Genomic DNA, 13,052 nt, shown 5'->3' with positions numbered 1-13,052 from the left:
CAGAACACTTGATGGAGGACTTACATTTTACTAAGATTTTAATCATAGAGTATGTAACATACATACACTCAACCCTCAGCATCCTGATGAACACTATTTTCTGTCAAGAGATCCATATGAGGAATTCCACTCCCCTAGAAGAAGCATTCCTCAGCTGGATTCAGTAGAGCTTATTTGGTCTCAGTATTGAAGCAGATTCACAAAAATAACTTCATCTCTCCACAGTCCTATTGTAAAAGGTATCAGTTGCTCCATTCTTTTAAGAGTCGTAGAAAATAGCAGCTACAACATGAGACTGCACTCAACATGAAAACAATGAATTGTGAATATTTTCAAACTTCTATCCTTTGAAGTTATTTTTGTAAACAGCCAAATGGATTAAGACAAACACTTTAAGACAGAGAGACAGCTTTCATGAAAAATATTCACTTATTGGTAACTTGCTGATTTATTCCTTATCAACTGTTTCAATTTTCATAAAAGCTTCACTGCTTTATTGACAATGCTAATATAATTACTGGATAGGTAGCAAAATCACAAATATTTTTATGATTGTGAAGCTACATAGTTTACTAGATCTTATACTAGGCTTGAAAAACATTTGTTCATAAAAATGTGTAAGTGCATGTAAGAGCAAAATTAATTTGCTGAATCCTTGCTCCATCTAACCATCAAACCAGAGCTGTATAACTGAAATAGGCTTAATAACTATTCATTACAGTCTAGCTATAAAACTCTTTAAGACTGCAATACAGTTTTATTTCTCTCTACACTGAAAGTATTATTTATTTTTAGTACATTGATATTTTGCATGGAACATGCAGTACCTGCCTTAACACCACATGTTAAGGAAAATAAGTCTCTGCAGACAGAATCGTGCCTCGTGCTATATAAAAGTACATGTGACAGCCTTGTGAATCAACAGCTGAGGCACAAAGTCTAAATAATAGGCTGAGATGATTATTACTAATTAGAGGCCAGGACATGCCTACACAGAGACACAATCTGTATCAAAATTCAACTTCAGCAACCCAATTCAGCAATTCAAAGTAATCCAATGTCTTTAAATAAAACCTTTCCATTACTTAGATTTCTCATTAATTCAGTCCACAATAAGTTGTTTTTTCACTAGATCTAGTTACAATTCTCATAAAAGTAGTTATTTAAAATAATTTTAAAATGCAAAGATGATCAGAAAGTGTTCAGAATATCTAATTACAAAAAACTCAAAAAATGAGTTATTGAGCTTCCAATTAAAAGTTACAATTATATTCTAATAATTATATTCTCATTTTCCTATGTGTTTCCAAAAGAAGGAAGAATATTTTCGATTTTATAATTGATGTCTTATTAAACTATTCACTTTTTTCTGAAATACTTTAAAAAATCAAAAATAATGTCTCATAGAAAAAGAAAAAAATATGAAAAATAGAGAATAAACTTTAATGTTATATGCACATCTCACAGAATCATAGAATACCCCGAGTTGGAAGGCACCCACAAGGATCATTGAGTCCAACTTCCTGCCCTGTACAGCACCATCCCTAAGAATCACACCCTGTGCCCAAGAGTATTGTCTGAACTCTGTCAGGCTGGTGCTGTGACCATTTCCCTGGGGAGCCTGTTCCAGTGCCCAACCACCCTCTGGGTGAAGATCCTTTTTCTAATATCCATCCTAAACCTCCCCTGACACAGCTTCAGGACATTGCCTTGGGCCCTGTCCCTGGTCATCATAGAGACGAGATCAGTGTCTGCCCCTCTGCTTCCTCTCATGAGGATGTTTTAGACTGCAATGAGGTCTCTCCTCAATCTCCTCTTCTCCAGGCAGAGCAGAACAAGTGACCTCAGCTGCTCCCCACACAGCTTCCCCTCAAGGGCCTTCACCATCTTCAGTGCCCTCCTAGATCTGAGACAGATTTTTGACAAACTCAAAATGCTTCCTTGTTAAAGAATCTTTTTTTAAGTTGTTATGCCAAATCACTGAGGCTGATTTTTCAGAAGCTTCCAGCACAATTACTTTTCTCTTATTTTCACCTTCTTTTTGCCGTAAAGAATAGTTCAGGTGATTGCAACACCAAGAATACCAAAAGAAATTCATCTTAAAGTATTGACCTGCTTCATTACAGAACAAAGGGAGACCCCTTCATAAATAAGACAGCTATACAAACCAGTGATAATAAGCAGCTGGCATAATAACTTGTAAAATATTGCAATTATATATAATCATTATTTTAGTTATATTTAATTATGACATATCAGTAGCTCTATATATTACACTGTACTTAATAAAATATTGACCTCTTAAGCCTACAAATCCTACTTACCTAAGTTAGACATTCCAAAATTTTTATACAAAGTTGTAATAAATATGATAGCGTTGTTAACCTAACACTCACACAGATTCTAAGCATCTCAATTATGCAATTTGGAAGAGATTTCTTTTTTTCTGTATTTTCTTATTTTCATCTAAGTAAATTTTTAAACACTTATTCCACTACTGAAATGAACAAAAATTAGATTAGCTCTATATCAAAGTCACACTTTCCAGACCTTCAGTGTGTTTTGCAAAATACTTTTAAGAAAAACAGTTTAAGCACCTTAAGTTTTACTTTTAGGAGGTGGAAATGTAAGCCAGATTTCATTACAAAACTTTCATTAATTCTTTTTTTTTCTGCCGAAGAACCACTGTACAGATATTTTTATACAACTTACCAAATATCTTTCTGAAGAGACACTGACTAAAATCAGATCATCTCCAACACGCACTTTTTCTCCTTCTGATCGTTGTTTGGAAGCAGGATGTATGGTCCACCAGCAAGCCTCACCTAATACCAATATTGAGTAACAGCAAAGAAAGAAACAAGAAAGAAAAGACCCAATGTTACTGATATTACTGTCACACTTGTTTCAGTCTTGAAAGTTCTGATCCAGTTTTCAGTTAGCTAAACCAAGTTTCCATGTGTTCTCAAAAACTAGTATCATTCCTGCGTCACCTTGTTGGAAACTCAGCCCTAAATAATACACATAAGCAAAAGACTAAGACCTCCAGAATAGTGATTCCAGAGTTGAATAAGATGATTGCTCTCTATGTTCTCTAGGCAACCTGGTCCAGGATGCTTTGGCTAAAGCACTTCCCTGTCACCTTCATTCCAGATTCTAGAAAAGGCATTGGAGAATATTCTGCTGAGAATTAGGACAAAGAAATGATGGGAGCAACCCATCATTAAGAGCAATGAAAATAAGCATTTGCATACCGCAAAAAATAATATTTGAAACATCACATAAATCCAAATTCAAATATGTTCTTCCACTTCTACTGACTGTTAGTGCCTCTAATTCCCCAAAATATGTATAAGTACTAAAGTCACAAATTCTGTTCCCATAATAAACCTAATTTTCAGATGTGTCTTCTTTAACTATAACCTTGTTTTTCAGGAAAGAACTCAGATCTTTGAACTGTTCAGTTGTTGCAGCTATTACTCTTACTACTCCTATCTGAAGCAAGGTTTTAAAAAACAAGCAAACAATCTAAATAAGCAATTCTTAGACTTTTATTTTTAGATTGACAGTATTCTTCATTATACAGTCTTTTAAACTAGTGTTTACCTGTTGTGTCCTCTTGCAATCCTACATCAAATGCCAGCTTATCCATTGACGATCGAGATGTAGAGAGACAGCATAGATACTATCAAAAGAAAAAAGCATACAATACTTGTTCTGCTCACTTCCGATAATCCACTGAAATACAAAAAGCCATCAACCTACTAACACAGGATTAAATATTCTTAGATTATACCCATCAGTTATTACCAACAACATGTACACATGATAAACTGAAATGCACTCAAGGAGACTTGACAAAAATATATGCTCTAAAATAACCTCAGTCTACCCAGGTTGTCTTTTCACGGAGACAGGAATAGTAAGAGTGGAAATGAAGGAGTTGCATCAAATCTCAGCTCCATGAATCCTCACTTGTAGGTAAGGAGTTTAGAACCTGTGTAATTCATCAGGGAATTTCCAAGTGAGACTTCTGTCCAAAATACATGTAAGAAGGAATCTCCTTTTCCACTCAGTCTCCAACGTATGCTCAGGTTGACGGCAAGATACCAGCTGCAGATTCAGTCACAGCTTATGCAATATGGAATATCCAAGGGGAAAGATATGAAAATTCCCCAACTCAACTGACAAACAGAGGATTCAGCAGTAGGGGAGCCAGACTTAGTTTTGGCACTTACCCAGATACAACCAGCTTGTTTTCATATTTCCAAGGACCTACCCTTCACAATGGTTTCTAGGAACCACAGTCAAATGCCTCTGATGTGAGTAATTCTCCAGATATCAGTAAATGGCAATATTCTGGGCACTTTCAAACATACCTTTCATACAAAAAAGAAATCATTGCTGCTCCCAACTCATGTAATGTGGTTACATACCATGCCGCTGTAGGAATGGCGCAGCAAGATTGCATGCCCGTAGAGCAGTGTCCGATGCCCACCACCTTGTGCCGACTGAAAGGTAAAGAGAAATGATATACTGGTATGTTCTAGTAAAATGGAGCCTTTTGAGAAAGAAAGAAAGAAAGAAAGATGAGAGAAAACTGTACTTTGAGCCATCTTAGTAAAAAAATTGTAAAAATTTGGTAAAAAATATGTTCTAAAATCTCAAATCCTTTTTCCTTGTTCTGAAAGCAGGTAGCCTTTATGAAGAACAGCTTTGATGTGTGTTATGCTACCCTCTACATACTTACCTATTGTTAAATGTCTTCATATTCACCCACTTTCCCTACAAATTATATACTTTTCTACACAGATGGTATGCAGAGGGAGATTGTGGAATATTCTCCTTTTTTTACCAGAGAGTATCCACCAGCCACATTGAAGACCATTAAACTGCAAACTGCTTGTCCCACACTGCTTTAATACTATCAGACAGAAATCTTTATCTGCTAGGACAGGTAAATGTTCAGACATCCCAGCTACCTCAACAGCATTTGGGGTTCTGAAAATTCAGAAATCATGTCCAAGTAATTGTTCCTCTTGAGAAACACAGCATAAATCTTGAGTAAAAGAAAATTAAAGTGATAAGATTCACTTTTATTCCAAGAAACTGCAACCATCCCCAATGTTTTCACTACAGTTTCTATTTATCAATAATCAGTTTAACCACTCATGAGAGAACAAACAAATCTTGTTAGAGCATGAATAACCCTTCAACTTCTGCTGAAGATGTATGTATTCCTTATGCTGAAATGCAGATGACTAGCACTGGAAAGGAGCAGAGACTGTCTGACAAAACATTGTGAAGAGCATAAGTTCATACCTCTCTGACAGATCAACTCATGTAACATTATGCACAGCACACTCTTCAAGAAGCAGAGATAAGTAAGTATTTTATTAGTCTATAAATGTGACAACTCCATAAGCAGCATTATTCTATCATATAGGAATCCTAATTTAATTTCTTATACATGGTATTTATACCCTTTCTTTTACCATAGTAGATTGACCTTCTGTCTGACTGGAACGTCAGATTAATTACAAAATAAATGAGAAAAAATCATACTATCCTACATCTCCAGCAGCTACATTTTAATGCTGAAGATCAATTTAACTGAATTGCTATGGTGGCAACACGCAATTATTTCCCTTCCATATTTTTTTGTTGCCCTTCTTTATCTTTTATGTATTAGTATTTATTGAACTTTGAATTACTTGGTCGAGGAAAAAAAAGAGGGATAGGTGGTGAAACAGCAAGCACCTCAAAAGTAATAATTTTAGCGCTTTTGAGAAACTACCAAGATTTTTTGGCTTTTATGTTTATTGAGAAAAAAGCAGCTTGATGGACACAAGGTATATTTTGACTTTCAACAAACTGCATAGCAGTCAAAATGGAGGGAGGCACAGTGAAAAATCTCTCTGGAAGACTGAATGACATGAATTTTTATTAAGAAATAATCAAAGTCATGGCATTTGTTACAGGCACAGTCGACTGTAAGATATGAAGACTTAGCTCTGAACTACCATTAGCACCCCTACTTTTTCCAAAGGCACAAGGAAAGAACAAGGCATTTGATAATGTCAGGCCCACTGTGCCAAAGATGAACACTGAATGTCTGTTACTCATCACATTGAGGAAGAGGGAAAAAAACTGCTGTGAGCATACTGCCCTACCAGCATTTCAGATTTACCTGCAATTTTTATCAACAGCAGACATAGGTACCCAACTAACAAAATCAGTAATACGAACAAAATTTCAAAATTTCACCAGTATTTTTATCAAAAGTATGCTATTTTACTATCCATGAATTCGATATCTAACATAAAGATCTGCTACACAAGAGCTGAGAATAGCATGACCAACAAAATCCCAGCAATATTAGCTTGCCCTCACTTTGGCCCTATTGATTTATCTGTCTAGCACTTATTTGGTTAAAGTCTCACTTGTAGCTGAACAGGAGAATGGTTGGCTCTAAAAAATTTCAATCACTTTTATGAAAAATGGAAGAGCAGGTTTTCAGATAAATTTTTTCCAAGAGGATTAAAGCCACTCTTTCTAGTTAGTATTACTTTGTCCATTACAAGAATGCAAGCAAGTTTGTGGTTTGTTTCTTAAATGTAAAAAACATTTTAAGCATTTTCCACTTAAAGATTTCTGAGAGGCAATTATAATCAAACCATTCTTTTTGGGGAAAAGTGAAAAGAGGAAACAGAAAAATACAGAAAAGGCTAGAAAACAAAGCTAGCTCTATGGAACTGCCTTCCATGTCGGAGCTTGTCTTCCAGGACATGTACATACCTGTAAGTTCATTTCCTATTTTAATGGCTCATTTCATAACTACATATTCAGCATTTATCTTTATGCCAGAAACTGCATAGCTAGTAGCTGTTGCACCATGATTGCCTACTGAAATAATCTTTGATTTCTAAAAAAAAAACCAAAAAAAAAAGTTTTCCAGCAGAAAACTGTAAATTTTCCATGTTAAAAAAAATTAAAATAAATTTAAAAGTTAACAATTGGACTTCTGTGGCAAAGATGAGATATCCAAGGTGAGATTTGCCACAGAAGTTTTACCAATTTCTTGTAATATTGCAATAATAACATTTCAGAAGACTCTGCAAATAAGACTGCTTGAAAGCCACAATGCTGACTAATTCAATCCATAATCCCCACAGATTTTTTGCACAAATATATGAATGGCATTATAATGCAAGGCAGTTGCTAACAATTATATTATTTATCATTAGTCTTATTTTCTTTATGTTTCTAATTTCCAATTTTCAGAGTAATTTCCAAGTTGAACAATACATTCCTTGAATAAAACCAGGCTGAACAAAAATACATTTGTTTTCAAAGAAGAACTTACCCATTGAAGATCTACAAGCTTATGCCATTCAGGAGTATCAATTATATTAACACAAAACTCTTCTCATTTTATTCCCCAAGAATGTGCCATTTAGAAAAAGACTTTAAAAGCCTTCAGAACTGGCAAACACTAAAGATAATCATTTCAGATTGAAAGCATACAGGACAGACAAATTTACACTGCTTGTGAAAACTTCATGTAAACTGCCCATCTCTAATCCAATATTTCTGCAGTTGGAATACAAGATTAATTTGCAGTCATCTCATTACCCAAAATTCATCTCTAAAAAAAAGGCAATTTAGAATATAACAACAAGAACTAGAGCTGAATAAACTAGCACTCAAAAAAGTATAAACAGCTTTCAAGTTCAATACATTGGAAGACCAGGCAATGAGAATAGATTATTAAGATCTGAGCTGTTTAATTCGATGTAAAGAGTGTAAACCAAAATAAAGAAAAATAAGCTAAAATTGGGAAATATATTTTCCATGCTTTCTTAATAGAAAGAGTATTAAAATGTCAAAAAAGCATTAAAAAACTACAGCCTACAAACTATCTAGTAAAATCTGCAAAGATAGAACAAAAAAGTAACCATTTTACCATGAGTACCAATCCTGCAGTAAGATACGTTCTACCTGATTCAACAATCCCTTTGTAGCAGCGCAACTCTGCATTACATGACTGTCACAGGCACAGACATGTAATCACCTCACACACCAAAGGACTCACACAACAGAGCCTGCGCTGCTGTGTGTATGGCTGCACTGCTGCACTCATGGACACACATGAGAAGCTGCAGGAAATTAATCATGATCAGGTTTAATACATGTTTTAAAACCATCTGTGCTTCTCACAACGAGACCTTTCAGAAGTTGGTGAAGAACCTTGTGGCTTCCATGATTTTGAGTCAGCCATTACCCTTCCACTCTTTTCACAATAACAGCCTTGCTTCTACTAGAGAAAAACATCTCTTAGACCAGTGAGAACTCCACTGCAAGCAAATGCTGATTTTTTTTTTTTTTGCTGACTTTTCTTCACAGGTCTACACAATCTTCAAATGTGTGAGAAAAGAGAAAAAGCTCTGAGCTTCAGGAAGGTACCAGAAAAAAACAACCATGTGAAAACATTTAGAAGTATTTAAACAAGACAGTTATTTCAGCGCTTTACATATCTACAGAAAAAGCTTCTGCAATTTCATTATTCAGAAATCTACTGGCAAAAGCCTGACAACAACTGCATTTAGCACATGGATATTCAAACAAGTCTAGTCACCCACAAAAGCAATTTAAAAATACTGAATGTGTATACGGGAACTGATTCGCACTCTAGAAAGACTCATACAAGATAACACAGTGAGCTTTTAAGAACAATGTAATGGCTTTTCCTGCTTCATTCCATGAAGGGTCCATATTACTAGAATGGAATTATTGACACATGCTATAGGGAAAATGACATTACAAAGACTAAAATGTAAGGAAAAATAGCTTTGATAGACCTAAAAAATTTTTTTGTTTTTTAAAAATCAAATGAAACAATAAACTACATCAGTAAATCCTTCAAAAATGCAGTCCATGTAACTTACAATAACGGTATAGCATGACCTAATCGCAATCAGCTGCTCAGCCTTGTATCTCCTCTGTGCCCCAGATCCAGCCCTGACAGTCTAGATGGAACTTGTGACCAATAAATATTGCTTTTAATGGGTTTCTAAAAAAATACTACACAACTGCTTTCATGGCACTGCAGATGGTAAAGCGGCTGTACAATAAAAGAAGCAACATGCTCGCCATTTTTCTTCACAAGGGTTTTTCAAGGTAACTACTGCAAGATACCAGTAAAAGTTTTAAATATGACTATAAGTGGCTGTTGCATGTCTACATTGGAGTAAAACATGTCCTTTAAAGCACTGACTACTCAGACTTCATTAAAATGGAACATGCTAACGATGGCCATCTTGAACTTAAACCAGATGCTGGAGGCAACAGCATGTTAAACATACGACACCTATACTTCCATAAAAACACTTGCAAATACGAATACAAAAGGCATTATGTTCTCCATCATGATGATGTTCCAAGTTTCATGAAGTTCAGGAGTTTACACTGCTAGAAAACTACAGTTTAAAACAAAATAATTCTTTCTAAATCCAGACACTTAGACTAAATGCATAAGCAGAAGTATAGAATTAAACACAAAATACCTGTTTTGAACCCTTTTAAATGTAAACCCACCACCACCAGAGAAATAAGTCAAGCAGGATATTGCACCCACCAGTGATGGAAATGCTAAAGAATTCCCTGGAACCCACATTGCAGCTGTCAGTTCTTTCATTCAAGAGAATTCATTACATTCTGAAATTCTGGGTTTGATCCATTAAGAAGAGAAATCAAATAGGAAATCTGGGTTTGACCACATGTATTGGCTTGAAAAAAAATCAACTACCATGTATTCCAAGTAAAAGTATATTCAGGTCCTGGACTATGCTGTTCCCAGTCTGAAACAACCTGTGTCAAGATCAGAGACGTAAGGCTGTTGGCATCAACGCCTTTATCAAGATGCTGATGAAATCTTTTAAGCCAGCAGGCTAATACAAGTATTTATTCTGACCTAGTTATAAAAAACAAAAGAAACCCCAGGGAATGCACAAGAAATGTGCTTTGTTTATATAAAATTCTTTGTGACTTTCTTCATTTAAGCAAATTAAAGGTTTCTATTTAAGCAGTCCACAAGACAAAATGAAAACTATTGAAAGGAAGTGGAATAAATGCAGGTTTTGAAAACTTTTGAATCCTCACTCAGGAGAAGGAAAACCCCATGATGGCAGAATTAGCCATAAAGTGAAAGAAATCAAGAGAAGACTAAAAGGACCTGGGAGGAATAGCAGGGGAGGATATCCCACCATCTAAAACCATCTCACTATGATTCTATACATAAATATTTGCATGATACTACAACCATTTCTGTAGATGAGATGATTCTCAAAATATTCCCATAGCAATCAAAACTACTCACCTATTGATTTCATTATTAATGTGCAATTTCTTAACATGTTCTAGACAAATGTTGATGGAGGTCTGTATTTATCTAAAATCAGCAATGATGCAGTTCTAAAAGCTGCCTAGAATAGGAGGCCACCACAGGTAAGTGTTCAGTGAGACCTCTTGCTCCCCATACTTAAATATTGTCTAAACTTTTTCACACTGAACACAACTTCAGATGACTAACGAGAGCTTCTTTCTGATACCAGGCAACAACCAGCTGGAAAATACAGGAAGGCTTGTTCTCTTAATACCACTGTGATCAATTACATTAAAAGCTGAAAATGGAAAGCTAAAAAAACATCTTGATATGGTGGGTTCACCTTGGTTAGATGCCAGGTGTCCCCAGGCCACTCTATCACTCCCTCATCTGGACAGGGGAGAGAAAGTAAGATGGAAAACAAGGCAGTTTACTAAAGCAGAAGTGAAAGATCATACATGCACACAAGTAAAGGAAAAAACCAAAAGATTTTATTTGCTGCTCTCCATCATCAGGAAATGTCTAGCGACTTCCTGGGAAGCAGGGCTTCAGCACACATCATGGCTGCTCCAGAAGGCAAATGTAAATAACAAATGCCTCCACTTTCTCCTTTTCTTAGTTTTTATATCTGAGCTGACATCATATGGTATGGAATATTCCTTTGGTAAATTTGGGTCTAGCGTCCTAGGTGTGTCCCCTCCCAAGATCTTTCCCACATCAGCCTGCTGATGAGAGGTGGAAAATTGGAGAGACAGTGCTGATGCTGTGCCAGTGCTGCTCAGCAATAGCCAAAACACTGGTGTGTTATCGACACGAATGCAAAGCACAGCACTGTGAGGGCTGCTGTGGGGAAAACAAACTCCATCTCAGCCAGACCTAATACACTTGATTACAAAACACCCAGATTAATGTAACTTAAGGCAGCTACATAGCCAGCGGACAGAAAAAGGGAGCTTTTGGTCAGTAATTCAGCCCACCTAGAATCTGAGCATTCTGTGGTTACACAGAGAGCTTAGGATATCCACGGCTCTAAGTCTGGCATTTCAGTTTTGTGAGATGAATGCCAACCAGAGTCCAGAAAACCCTCCCAAGCAGTGGTGAAAACAGAGTGTGTGGAAACAGGCTGAATCACTGCAGAACTTGTGAAGTAACCCTGGAACAGAGATAGAAGGCTTGTGAGACAAGATTAGTCAGGCAAAACTAAACAACTTATGCTTGGAATACTAACACTGGGAAATTAAATCTTCAGCAACATCAGAGAACTTGAAAATGTTGCAAGCAGTAAAGACTACAAAGCTACATAGAGTAAGTCAAGAAGTTTTACATCTTCTTCTTGCTCATACAGGTATTACTTTTCTTTTAAAATCTTGATACAAAACAGACAGAATTTCCTTTCCACAGTTACAGCATCCAGGCCCAGAACCCTTGAATTCTTCTACCAAAGAAAATAAAAAGGCTAACCCTTCTGCAATTACTGTGCCCTTGGGTTGCCACTTTCACTGATTGTCACCAAACCCATAGCCTTTGGTTGCTAAAATGTAAAGATGCAAAGAAAATAAATTCACTGACGTGAGGCATTGAGCTAATATTCCTTCACTCTGCTCCTATCACATAAGAGCAATACCAAAGGGTGAATTTCAAACCACCTAAACCCTCTCTCCCTGTAGCCTACACACCGTTACATTAGAACAACAAACAAGAAGTTGAATCTCTCAAGACATTATATACTATACATATTCATGTATTTATACTTTACTTTTAAATCACTATTGACTTTCCATGAAATTCACTACAAAACAGTAAATGCTGCAAAAATTTAGGCATGGAGATAAGTATGATTGATGACTGTTGGTACCTACTCCCAGATAATGATGGCCGGCCACTGTGACAAAAACAAGTAAGAAAAAAAAATTAACAGAACAAACTCATTTTATTAACTTGATCAGCAGTTACCTCCTACTTTATGCCAGGCCAAAAATACAAAACAAAACAAAACAAAAAAACAAACAAACAAAAAAAAAACACAAAAAAAAAACAAACAGAAAAAAGATATTAGCTAAACTATAGGTTTCCTAAAGATGGCTTGAATTAAAAGCTGCATCACAATGTCTAATTATGCTCTATATAAATATCACATAAAAATCTGAATTTGAATAAATCAGCTGGCCAAAAAAAACCCATAAGCAAGTCTTATTCAATTGAGAACACAGAAATATTTTACTATCTACATTAAAAAGATTGGAATGATTAGTAATGGTAACAAATATTTGTGCCAGCACCATGCTAAATGATCCCAATTTTGCTGATATTGACCTGTTGGAAGGCAGAATTAGAAACACTTCAAATACACTTCATGATTAATATTTCTGACACTACATTTATGTTATCACTTTCCTAGCAATGGGAAACTTCACAAAAATGAAAAGCAGACACAGCAGTAAAAATTAATCAAAATTAAATAATATTGATTGTCTGTTTCCAGCTTTATATGTAAAACATTTATATTTATGGCTGAGGCAATAATTCCATTACAACTGCCTACTTTCAAGCATTTCCAGTGTTTTGGAAAAAAAAATTGCCCAGGAAGATAAAATTTATCGATTTCTCCTTTAGCCTAGTGAGGATTTCTCTTCCCCCATACTTCTGCTCCTTATCTGCATAGGACACA

General features: G+C 35.7%; 1 protein-coding gene across 16 annotated transcripts in view; it reads right to left on the bottom strand.

The window, feature by feature from the left end:
• RYR2 (ryanodine receptor 2) overlaps nucleotides 1-13,052 on the bottom strand; it is a 394,774-nt gene that overhangs the window by 231,242 nt on the left and 150,480 nt on the right. For all 16 annotated transcript variants that reach the window (XM_039567939.1, XM_039567942.1, XM_039567943.1 and 13 more), the window contains 3 exons: nucleotides 4,437-4,511; nucleotides 3,607-3,685; nucleotides 2,713-2,825 (listed from right to left, as the gene is read on the bottom strand). In XM_039567939.1, coding sequence (XP_039423873.1) covers nucleotides 2,713-2,825; nucleotides 3,607-3,685; nucleotides 4,437-4,511 — 267 coding nt within the window. The remainder of the gene's footprint in view (nucleotides 1-2,712; nucleotides 2,826-3,606; nucleotides 3,686-4,436; nucleotides 4,512-13,052) is intronic.

The sequence above is a fragment of the Corvus cornix genome, chromosome 3, assembly GCF_000738735.6.
Source record: "Corvus cornix cornix isolate S_Up_H32 chromosome 3, ASM73873v5, whole genome shotgun sequence".
Lineage (NCBI taxonomy): Eukaryota > Metazoa > Chordata > Aves > Passeriformes > Corvidae > Corvus > Corvus cornix.
Note: the sequence above shows the minus strand (reverse complement) of the source record. Positions and strands in the feature narration are given on the sequence as shown.